The sequence below is a fragment of the Saimiri boliviensis genome, chromosome 17, assembly GCF_048565385.1.
Source record: "Saimiri boliviensis isolate mSaiBol1 chromosome 17, mSaiBol1.pri, whole genome shotgun sequence".
In the NCBI taxonomy this organism is placed as follows: domain Eukaryota; kingdom Metazoa; phylum Chordata; class Mammalia; order Primates; family Cebidae; genus Saimiri; species Saimiri boliviensis.
In genome coordinates, this window is record NC_133465.1 from 19,906,074 (window position 1) to 19,918,128 (window position 12,055).

The 12,055-nt window shown below is 55.9% G+C and overlaps 1 protein-coding gene across 3 annotated transcripts in view; it reads left to right on the forward strand.

Moving 5' to 3' along the window:
* MAP2K3 (mitogen-activated protein kinase kinase 3) overlaps window positions 1–4,871 on the forward strand; it is a 31,417-nt gene extending 26,546 nt beyond the window's left edge. For 2 of the 3 annotated variants that reach the window (XM_003929317.4, XM_010339954.3), the window contains 3 exons: window positions 2,134–2,273; window positions 3,162–3,207; window positions 3,811–4,871. In XM_003929317.4, the coding sequence (XP_003929366.1) occupies window positions 2,134–2,273; window positions 3,162–3,207; window positions 3,811–3,894 (270 nt within the window). In that variant the 3' untranslated portion in view covers window positions 3,895–4,871. Of the gene's footprint in view, window positions 1–2,133; window positions 2,285–3,161; window positions 3,208–3,810 lie in introns of those variants that run through there. The other variant, XM_074388323.1, reaches the window with a different exon arrangement.
* The last annotated feature ends 7,184 nt before the right edge of the window (window positions 4,872–12,055 follow it).

The window sequence follows — 12,055 nt, forward strand, 5'->3', positions numbered from 1 at the left end:
TTACCCCATTTCAATGCTAACATTGTGCACTATAGCATAAATGTCGTATTTTTATTATATATGTTATTATATATAATAAAAATATATTTTATTATAATTAGAAATATGAACAATATGTAATACTTCTTTTTAAAAAACATATTTTATTTTATAGCATCACATATTGTTCATGTTTCTCTAAATTATACAGACCCGTGTGTGTATCCCTTCCAAAGACTCCATAACCATCCGCCCTGCACTCACCCTGTCTGCTGATGTGGGGTGTTTCCCTTGTTCCTGATGTTTTCCTTCCTTTTGAAACTCTCCGCCATCCTGCGGGAGTGGCTGGTGAAACTGTCGGGAGAGTCTCCTGGGCGGGGCCCCGGTCTGGGTCTCGGCCTCCCCCAATCCTGCAAGGGCCCCAGAGCCCTCTCGGTGTTGGCTTTTTCCCACTCGCTGTACAAGCCTCAGGACACCAGTGCCAATCACCCAGAACAGGGAGGGGTCGTGCCAGGGCGGGAGTGAGTGTTGTCGCTGGGGAGTCACAGGGGTGCGTCTGCAGTCCTGGCTGGGTCTCAGCCCCATGGTGGGGCCGCCCCCTGGCGCTGGACATTCAGGCTGCTTCTAAACATCTCCTGGCAGATGATACCATGTGGCACATCTTTGTGCCTGGAGGCCTTTTTCTGTTGTTTTTCTTTTTTTTAGCTCTTTAGAAAAATTAAAGGAGTGTGAGGTTGGGGGTTTGGACACTTCTGCTTTTCCAGTTAAGAAACGGTCATGATAGCCGGGCGCGGTGGCTCAAGCCTGTAATCCCAGCACTTTGGGAGGCTGAGGTGGGTGGATCACGAGGTCAACAGATCGAGACCATCCTGGTCAACATGGTGAAACCCCGTCTCTACTAAAAAAATATATATATATATATAAAAAAAAAAAAAGAAAGAAACGGTCATGGCTGCTGGTCCTTCTCCTGCAGCTCATGTGGGCTCCTTGCTCTACAGATTAGAGTCCTGAAAGTTTTAAGAGGAAAGCTCCCTGAATTGGTACGGTTTTGTCCCTCGAACACGCATGCACACATGCACACACACGCGCAGTGAGCTGTGCATGTGTGTGTGTGTGTCTGGGTTAGAAGGGGCCTCCAGCCTGATGGGAGGCACGTTCTCAGCACGGTCCTAGGGTCCAGCGCCATGTGTTAGTGCTGAGGTCTTTTCCGTCCATCTTGGGATGATGACCGTCAGCAAGGGGCCTCATGCTGGAGCCCGAGAATTCTCTGTTCTTCCAGGCCGGGGCCAGGGCTGACATGACTTGTTTTTTCCATCCAGTCATGATGGTCGGAGCCCAGAGTTGGTTGTACACTAGGTCGCTCGTCCCTTCCATGATGACTTCCTGCTGACCACAGGCAGGGCACAGGGCTGGGAGTTTGGAGCGAGTACAGAGACCCATCAGCTCGATGTCACCCACAGGAAGTCCGGCTCCAGCAGGGCACATGTGGCCACACAGGCCACCTGTCTAGGTGGAAAACAGTGCCGGGGCCCCGCAGAAGATGAGGCTGCAGGCTCCGGCTCCCCACCAGCCTGCAGGTGCAGAGGCGAAGCAGCCTCGTGGTCTCACCCTGTCCACGGCCTTGGGGAGGGCCGTGTGTGTGTGTGTGTGTGTGTGTGCGCGCGTGTGTGTGACTTCTTGTGTGCTTTCTCTGTGAAAATAGCAGCCCAAATAAATGTCAGCAGATGCTGAAGTCCAAGATGATCAGATGTTAGGGAGGGGAGTGGCTGTGACCACCAGGACCTGCCCACCTGCTGCAGCCCGAGGTTACCAGCTTCTCAGATTTTTTCAGAGCAGCTGGAACCTGGATTGTTTTGTAAAATCTTCAGAATTCAGGTTGTTTGAAAACCCAGCGATGGTCTCACCAGTCCTGGCGTGCGCTGGATCTGCTTTCTGAACTGGGTCCTGCTGGCTGGGTCGGGGGAGCTGAGAGCTGCCATCCCTGGCTTTCACCTTTGCTCTGCTGGGATGTGGTAGGGAGATCAGCTGTGTAGCCTTGAGGCCTCGCTCTGGTGCCAGGATGGGCGAGAGCCCCCAACCCTGGCTCCTGGCTGCAGAGCGTGGGTGTATCTGGGTCCAGGGCCAGATACACTGACCTCCCTGTCCCTGCTGCAGATTGAGATGGCCATCCTACGATTCCCTTACGAGTCCTGGGGGACCCCGTTTCAGCAGCTGAAGCAGGTGGTGGAGGAGCCGTCCCCCCAGCTCCCAGCTGACCGTTTCTCCCCCGAGTTTGTGGACTTCACTGCGCAGTGGTGAGTCCAGGGTATGCTGAGTGCCTATTGGTGCCCTCCCTGGCCTGATCCCAGCATCTTCCTGGGCCCTGTTCCTTTTTCCTTTAGCAGATAACCCCCCCTGATGAAAGGCATCAAAATATGTAAGGCAGAAACAGCTGGAGCATGAGGAGTGTTGGACAAAACTATGGTCCTGGCAGGAGGTTTTAATGCAGTTCTTCCAGAAGTGGCAGATCAGATAGGCTGAAAAAGAGGAAAAAGTATATGGAAGATTTGAACACAGAAAACAAGTTTGCTTTTATTGATATCTAGAACTTTGAACCAAATTAAAGAATGCCCCACGGGAGCCTTATAAAAGTCATGTTTGAGATTACAGAGGGAATAAGGAAAAGGGCAGAGTCATACAGACCAACTTCTCTGACCATCCTTAAATAGAGCAAGAACTTGGTAAGGAAGAAGCAGCCGGGTACCGTGGCTCACACCCAAGGTCCCGGTACTTGTTGACCATCATCAGCAACAGAGGAGCCCAGCAGAGCCCCTGGGCAGTCTGGCCCCTTTAATTGGGGACTGACCTCTCCCAGGACCCATGCTAAGGAGTTTTGTCTCCATATGATTGTGAGGCAGAGCATTGGAGAGTCCTGTTTCGGTGTTGATACGGAAATTCCGAGGTCACTAAGGAGACAAGAAAACCAGGACCCCAAGAGCCAGAGAAACTTGCTGCAAGCCTCTAGTTTGCCCCTGTGAATGCCCCTCCACCCTGGGAGAAACCCTGGATGGTCCTGTCCCATCTTCCCTGGGTGCACATGTCCCCCAGGCCTGGGGCAATCCTAGAGTGGCTTGGCTGGCCTTTGGGGGTTGGGCTTCCTTCCTCCCTGCCAGCCTGGCTATACCTGCACTGTTCTCTCCTAGCCTGAGGAAGAACCCCGCAGAGCGGATGAGCTACCTGGAGCTGATGGTGAGTGTGGGCGGGAGGTGCCTGCCCTGCTCTTCAGGGCTGGCTGGTGGCTGGGTGGGCTCAGGAGAGGGCCACATCCTGCACACAGACGGGCAGCTCCTCTGGCCCCACGCTGACTCCTTTAGGTGCTCATTCATTCGTTTGCTTCTGCATACCTGGCTTCCTCCTCCATCATTCCTTCACGCCAGGCTCTGGGAAGGGTACACGGGCAGTGTGGGATAGAATGGGGCAGAGGGGCCAAGGGTGGCATCAGGGAAGGCTTCATGGAGGAGGTACCATTTGAACTGAGCCTGGAAGGATGAATAAGGGTTATCTGCTGATGGAGAGGCTGTTCCAAGCTGAAGGTCCAGCATGGGCAGAGGCCTGATGTGTGGGGGAAAGGGAGGTTAGTGTGGCTGAAGAGTGATCACAAGAGAGCTGAGGAGGAGCCACGAACACCATCTGTGACAGTCATGGAGTACCTCCTGGGGGTGGAGGTCCTAGAAGGATGAGTAGGATTTTGCCAGGCAGGAGGAACACTTGGGCTGGGGCTGGTTGGGGAGGAGTGGCACCTCCCCCTGCCACTGCCCCCTCCATGGTGAGTGTGCCTTCTGTCACCCCCAGGCGCACCCCTTCTTCACTTTGCACAAAACCAAGAAGACGGACATTGCTGCCTTCGTGAAGGAGATCTTGGGAGAAGACTCATAGGGCCTGGGCCTTGGACCCCACTCCGGCCCTCCCGAGCCCCACAGGCCCATCTGCAGGGGCAGTGCTCACCCGCACCATAAGCTACTGCCGTCCCGGCCCAGGGCATCCAGGAGGAACCGAGGGGGCTGCTCCCACTTGGCTCTGCAGCCAGCCATTTGTCCCAAGTGCCAAAGAAGCAGACCGCTGGGACCGCCAGCCAGGCCCTTAGTGGCCCCGAAGTGCCTCTCTCTCCCTGCTGCTCTGAGGACCGTCTCCAGTTGCTGAGACCCTGGACTGCCGGGGCCTGGACGCCCCTTTAGATGCTGCTGCCCCTTGCACAGCAGGTGCCTTGCCCAGCCTGGATGCCACCCAAGTTGTATATTTTTTTACTCTCTTGACTGAATGGACTTTACACACTTTGGCCCAGGGTGGTCACACCTCTATCCCGACTTTGGTGCGGGGTCCACAAGTGGGGATGAGCTATGTGAATCCCCCAAGAATCCCATGGGGGAGATGCCATGAGCCGCCCGAGGCCTTCCCCTGGCACGGGCGAACAGGGCCTCTTTGGGGCACACTGGGTCACCCAGTCCTGCCCGCCACCTTTATTGGTGTCATTTCACCTTTTTTTTGTTTTGTTTTGTTTTGTTTTTTTAATTTATCCTCTGTTGATTTTTTTCTTTTGCTTTCTGGGTTTGGCTTGTTTTTCTTGCATGGTTTGGAGCTGATCACTTCTCCCCCATCCCGTAAGGCACCAGCAGGCAGAGCCTCACCCTCTGCTCCCGCTGGGGTCTAGTGGGAGGGGCCCAAGTCTCTGCTCCGAGAAGTGCAGGGGGAGCCTTCTGGCTCGGCTCCACAGGGGCTATGGATTTGCTTTGGTGGTGTTTTAAAAAAAGAAAATATATTTTTTTGAAAAAATGACTGCCCATCCCGGGTCCTTTCCTGATGGGTTGGGGCAGGTACCTGGTTGCTGTTTTAATTAAAAAAAGAAAAGGACTAAAGGTTGTGTGAGACTATGTATGACACCTGTGAGCCCCCTCTTACTCCGGGAAGGTTGGGGTTTCTCGAGGGACCCTTGCCTCTGGACTAGGGCCAGGGTGGCATGCTCAGGGGAGGGAGGGCTGCCAACCCACCAGGCCCTCCTACATCTGAGGACACAGAGGCCTCCAGAGGGCTGTGACAAGGTGATATCCTGTGACCATCCAGGCACCAGGCCCTGTACTGATGCTGGAAAGAACAGCGAACATGCAGGCCCAGTCCCTTGCGGCCACCCATCCCACTGTCCTGGAGCAGTGATGACAGCCAGGTGCACAGAGTGGCGAGCACCCCAGGCACTGTGCCTCGACTGGACATGGCGGCCTCATGGAGGTTACATGACCTCCAATTTACAGATGGGAAAGCAGACCCAGAGAGCTGATACTACTTGCCCAAAGCCATACAGCTTATAAGACAGAAGAGCAGACTAGGGGACAGGTGGTGGGCTCTGGAGAAGGCTGCGAGGGGAGTGGGGACAGCTTGATGAAGGTGCCCATGCAGGGTCCCCTCTGGCCCCGTGACACCAGCAGCATGGCCGGGCAGCAGGGAATTTGTTCACCTAAGTGGGGTGTGCTTGGCTGTGGTACCTTTGGATTCGAAGTTCAGCTGATGGCCTGAAGGACTTGGGTCCACCTTGGTTCATCAGTCTCAGTTCACCCACTCATGGGGACCAGTCAGGACCCAGGGACTCCAACAGCTTGTCATACTGGACCCAGCATACACCCAGATCCCAGTGCTGGCTCTTAACCAGCTGGGAAGGAGTCGCATTCATCCCCATGCTGGGAGGGTGGGCGTGATGGCCCAGGTCAGGTCAGGCATGAGGGGACTCAGCCCACCATGGCTCAGGGTCCAAGAGCAGGGCCTCTGTGGTCCTCTGAGGAAGCCTAGGGTGTGTTCCCAGGAGGAGGGTCCCCATGGGGTCTGTCTCTCCACTCCTCCTGTCTTCCAGCTCCAGTCTGGGACAGACCTCTGCCCACTAACCCTTCCCTGGCACAGGGGCTAGCAGTTCCTGGGAGCTGTTGTTTTCCTCCCTCCATCCTTCAGTCGTGAAGACTTGTTCTCACCCCAGGGCCTTTGCACTGACTGTCCCCTCTGCCTAGAACACCCTCTCCCCCAGCTTTTTATGGCTGCCACCTCCCCCATCCCGGTCTCCCATGTCACCTCCTCAGGGAAGTCTTCCAGGACCACGCTGACTCAAATAGCCTCTGCCTTCCAGGCCCAGACAATCTAGCGCATTATCCTGCGTTATCCAGGCAGACCTGACTTGACACTGTTGTGTCGTCAGCGCTGAGGATGCTGCCGACACCGACACCGAGGGATCCCTCTGCTTCTGCTGAATGAACACATGAAAGAATGAATGAGGGAGGGAGGGAGGGAGGGGAGGAAGGGAATGAATCTCTTGCCCAGGAGTCAGCGTGGCCACCCACCCGGGTCCCGGGGCGCGGCCCCAGGCGCTATTTCCTGCAGCCGCCAGGGGGCGGTAGAGCTCGGCTTCCACCGCGTGCCCTGGAGCCCCGCCCGGACCCGAGCGCTGGTCCGCGTCCTCGGGAGCGCGGAGCCAACGCGCGGCTGGGCTCCGCGGGTTTGCCACCCGTCGACCCAGTTCTCGGTCTCCGCGGCCGGCGTGCCGGTGTGCAACCCCCGGCCCAGCACTCGGGGCTTCCGGGGGCTCTGCAGTCTGCGGAGCGCAGCAGACCCCACGCCTAGCGATTTACCGTGCGCGCCCCTGCGGATGACCCAGCGCGCCGCAGCTCACCGCGCCCCTCGCGGCTCGCAGGCCTGGCCGGACGCCGCAGCCCTTCGCAGAGAGCCGGCCCCTCCGCACACGACTGCCGCCCGGGTGGTGTCCAGTTCCCTTGCGGTTTATGGGACCCTTTGGCTTCTACAGAGCGTGTCCAACCGTCAGAGTGGGGAAGCCAGTGTGCAGATCGGTGACATCTATAAAGCCCAGGCCCTTTATACTACCCACGACCTCCGTGGCGGTCCCAAGCGGCAGGGCGCCTCGGCCCTGAGGTGTGGGAATGGAGATGGGGAGCGGCCCGACCCCCTCTCGCCCGAGGCCAGACGCCGCATTTCCTGTCAGGCAGCAGGGGCCGGGCAGGCGCCTCTTCCAGTCCCGGGATTAATGAGTCTCTGGACGGGGTGATGGCAGAGGCATGTGGACTTTCTGTTCAATTACAGCCGTGAGAGCCTCCTCATCAGGCAGCATTAAAAATGCAGCAGACAGGCCGGGCGCGTTGGCTCACGCCTGTAATCCCAGCACTTGGGAGGCTGAGGCAGGTGGATCACCTAACATCGGGAGTTCGAAACCAGCCTCGCTAACATGATGAAAGTCTGTCTCTACTAAAAAAAATACCAAACTTAGACGGGCGTGGTGGCGCGCGTCTGTAATCCCAGCTATTCGGGAGGCTGAGACAAGAGAATCGCTTGAACCCGGGAGGCGGAGGTTGCAGTGAGCTGAGATGATGCCACTGCACTCCAGCCTGGATGACAGAGTGAGACTCTATCTAAAAAAAAAAAAAAAAAAAAAAAAAAAAGCCCAGGCATGGTGGCTCACGCCTGTAATCTCAACACTTTAGGAGGCTCAGGCGGGTGGATCCAGCTTGGGCAATATGGGAAACCCCATCTCTACTAAAAATACAAAAATTAGCCATGGTGGCGCTCGCCTGTAGTCCCAGCTACTCGGGAGGCTGAGGCAGAATAATAGCTTGAACCTGGGAGGCTTGCTATGGAGGTTGCAGTGAGCTGAGATCGTGCCATGGCACTCCAGCCTGGGTGACAGAGCAAGACTCCGTCTCAAAAAAAAAAAAAAAAGAAAAAGAAAAAGAAAAATACAGCAGACAGGCCTGCTCAGGATCAGTGAGGCTGCAGAAGGAGGATTTGGTGAATTCCCTTCTAGAGGCCAGGGCGGGAAGCTTCTTCTCCGCTCAGATCCCTGCTGTGGCTCCTGCCTTCGGTGAGGGCCTCCTGATGGTCCACGGTGCCTCACCCCGTGCCTGCCCCCATCTCCCCTGTACCCTGTGCCTCGCTCCCTGCACTTTACCTGGAGCCTGGCAGCGGGGCCTCTGGACTGACTGTCCCATTCTCCACCCGGAATGCTATTCCCCAGATGTGCAACCGCTCAGGAGTCTGCTCAGATGCCACTTCAGAGAGGCCTCCCTGACCACCTTCACCCTGCTGCACTTTTGTTTGTTTGTTTGTTTGAGATGAAGTCTCACTCTGTTGCCCAGGCTGGGCTGGAGTGGCTCACTGCAACTTCCACTTCCCGGGTTCAAGCAATTCTCCTGCCTCAGCCTCCTGAGTAGATGGGATTACAGGCACGCACCACCACACCTGGCTAATTTTTTTTTTTTTTTTTGAGACGGAGTTTCGCTCTTGTTGCCCAGGCTGGAGTGCAATGGCATGATCTTGGCTCACCGCAACCTCCGCCTCCTGAGTTCAAGCAATTCTCCTGCCTCAGCCTCCTGAGTAGCTGGGACTACAGGTGCGCGCCACCATGCCCAGCTAATTTTCTCTATTTTTAGTAGAGACGGGGTTTCACCGTGTTGACCGGGATGGTCTCAATCTCTTGACCTCGTGATCCACCCGCCTTGGCCTCTCAAAGTGTTGGGATTATAGGCATGAGCCACCGCGCCCACCCATTTTTTTTTTTTTTTTTGAGACGGAGTTTCGCTCCTGTTACGCAGGCTGGAGTGCAATGGCGCGATCTCGGCTCACCGCAACCTCCGCCTCCTGGGTTCAGGCAATTCTCCTGCCTCAGCCTCCTGAGTAGCTGGGATTACAGGCACGCGCCACCATGCCCGGCTAATTTTTTGTATTTTTAGTAGAGACGGGGTTTCACCATGTTGACCAGGATGGTCTCGATCTCTCGACCTCGTGATCCACCCGCCTCGGCCTCCCAAAGTGCTGGGATTACAGGCTTGAGCCACCGCGCCCGGCTTGATTTTTTTTTTTTGTATTTTTAATAGAGATGGGGTTTCACCGCACTGGCCAGGCTGGTCTCAAACTCCTGACCTTATGATCCGCCCGCCTAGGCCTCCTAAAGTGCTGGGATTACAGGCGTGAGCCACTGCGCCCGGCCCGCCCTTTCTTCACATTTATTTATTTTCATTCTTGCCCACTGACTGCCTCCCCCACAAGACCAGGAGGAGCCATCCTTGCTCACAGGAGACAGGGCTGGTGCAGGAAGGCTGCCCCAAGGCCCAGTGCAGCCAGCAGGCAGCAGGGCTGTTCCGGAGGTGGTCTGGTGGCGGTGCTACCATTCTGTGTATTCTGCCCTGGGAAGGCTCTCCAGGAGTGAGCCGATCCCCACATCGTGCTGGCTGAGGACTCCGCACCTGAGAGAAGGGAAGGCAGGAGCTCCAGGCAAGACAGCAGGCAGCACCCATGCTGGGAGGGTGAGCGCCGTGATCCTGCTCCCAAGTCCTTGCGCTGAGCTCAGTTTCTGAGGGCAGAGCCCCAGGAGGCCTGTGCTGCTCGCCTGGCTGCTCAGGCTCCAGCAGCCCTGAAACTGTGGTCAATTCCTCTCCTCCCAGGGAAGCGGCAGGGGCCAGCAGGATTGAATGTGCCCCTCAAGCTGCTGTGATGGGAGGTGGCGCCTCACAGCAGGATTGGGTCCTGGGGGCCCGCCCTCCTGAAGGGATGAATGCTGCCAGCCACCTCCCAGTGGGTTAGTTACCCGAGGGGTTGGGTTATAATAACCCTCTAGCAAGCCTTCCACCTTCCTTCTGCCATGGGAGGACACAGCAGGAAGGCCCTGTCAGATGCTGGCCCTGGATCTTTATTTCCCAGCTTCCAGAACCATGAGGAATTTCTATTGTTTAGTCTGGGCTGGGCGGGTGGCTCACACTTGCAATCCCAGCACTTTGGGAGGCCAAGGTGGGAGGATCGCTTGAGCCCAGGAGCTCGAGACCAGCTGGGTCAACATAGCGACACCCCATCTCTACAAAAAAGCCAAGTGTGGTCGTGCATGTCTGTAGTCCCAACTACACCCGGAGCTAAAGTGGGAGGATTGTTTGAGCCCAGGAGTTCGAGGCTGCAATGAGTGGTGATCAGCACTGCACTCCAGCCTGGGTGACAGATCGAGTCCCTGTCTCCACTTAAAGAAAAAAGAGCCAGGCACGGTGGCTCAAGCCTGTAATCCCAGCACTTTGGGAGGCCGAGGCGGGTGGATCACGAGGTCCGGAGATCGAGACCATCCCGGTCAACATGGTGAAACCCTGTCTCTACTAAAAATACAAAAAATTAGCTGGGCATGGTGGCGCGTGCCTGTAATCCCAGCTACTCAGGAGGCTGAGGCAGGAGAATTGCCTGAACCCAGGAGGCGGAGGTTGCGGTGAGCCGAGATCGCGCCATGGCACTCCAGCCTGGGTAACAAGAACGAAACTCCAAATTAGCTGGGCATGGTGGTGTGTGCCTGTAATCCCAGCTACTCAGGAGGCTGAGACAGGAGAATTGCTTGAACCCAGGAGGCGGAGGTTGCGGTGAGCCGAGATCGCGCCATTGCACTCCAGCCTGGGTAACAAGAGTGAAACTCCGTCTCAAAAAAAAAAAAAAAAACAAAAAAAAAGAACGAAACTCCGTCTCAAAAAACAAAAAAAAGAAAAAAGAAAAAAGAAGCGATCACCTAGTTTGTGGTATTTTGTTATAGCAACAATGAAACTGATGAAGACAGGTCCCCCAAACCAGCATTATCTCATCCTGGCTTCCTTGTGGAGAGGGGCCGTGGTGGGCGGGCAGGACCAGCCACCTCATCTTCCAACATGGGCTTTGCATCTGACCACACCTCTCCCTGATGTACCAGTCCCCTCAACCATAGCCCCACCAGGGCCTGCTGGCCTCTGCTTGCATAGCTGCTCTGATGGGGAGCTCACTCTCATACACATGCGATTCCTGGAGGGATCCAGGTTCTATCTTCTTGTCCCTGTTCTAGTCCCCCAGGCCTGTGACGTGGGGGCCCCATGTGTAAACCCTGGCTCGCTGTCAATGCTCATTTCTTCGCCTCTTGTGAAAGCTGTTGCAAATCCTTTTGGAACCAGGTGGGAGGGTCTATATATACATCGGCTGTACTATGTTTATCAGAACTTGTGTATCTTCATGCCTAAGGCAGCCGGCTTCTCCTGGAGGTTACAGAGGCTCAGCGAGGCTCCAGCCCCTCCTGAGGCCACCAGAGAGTGAGGCAGAGCCAGGGAAGCTCAGAAACCCCTGTGTCTGGCCCCCAGGCCCTACCCCCAGCTGAGGCTCTGCCCCGCCTCAGTGAGCCACCTGCCAAGCCAGGTTTAGCTGCAGCCACCCACTCTGTCCTCGAAGAAGCCGTGGGCCGCTCTATTCCTGTTCTGGGCCGGCCTTATTGGGGACTTGAGTTGGAGAGGCCTGGGGAGGCAGCGGCAGCTGCAGGCTCTGGCTGGGGATGGGGGAGTTACTTTGTGTACTAGGCGAGGAAGTTCATCCCTTCTCTGCCTCCCAAGCCCTCCATGGCTCCCTACTCCCACAACATCCAAGGAAAAGCAGGTACAGCATGAACTTGACGGCAGGGCCCTGTCTGGGTGATTCTCCACAGGGCTTGGCCCATGGCACGTATTATCTGAGCCCCTCATATGTGCCAGGTTGTATTCCAGAACTGGAGCTGTCCAGTTCAGACACAGCTGGGCCTGCTCAGCCAGGGCATCAGGCAGGGAGGAGGCACTCACCCTCCAGATAAGCCCGGCTCCCCCCATTCTTCCAGCATCACCCCATGATCACTCCAGGGAGAAGCAGTGAACTCAATCTAAGTTAATTAGCAAAGTCATTTAAACTAGTTACGCTTAATTACCATCAAATGATTATATTCAATTAATTAAATTATTTACATTTGAATTTAAAAGCCCCGGGGCAGGCAGGGATTTCGTGCCACCCAAGAGACCAAGGGGTTGAAGGACAGATGGCACCGGCCCTGCAGGCCATGGCAGAGAGGCTGAACTTCATATTCAGGGCGGAAGGGAAGTCATGGGAGGGCTGTGACTGGGAGAGACGTCATCTGATTGCATTAAGGACAGCAGCGACGGCAAGATCACCCCGTTTGCCCTCAAAGCCCTACTCCGTGTCTCTTCAGCCCCCACTGTCGCCAGCTGTTGGATCAGACAACCTTGAATTTGACACCCTTGCGCCAGGT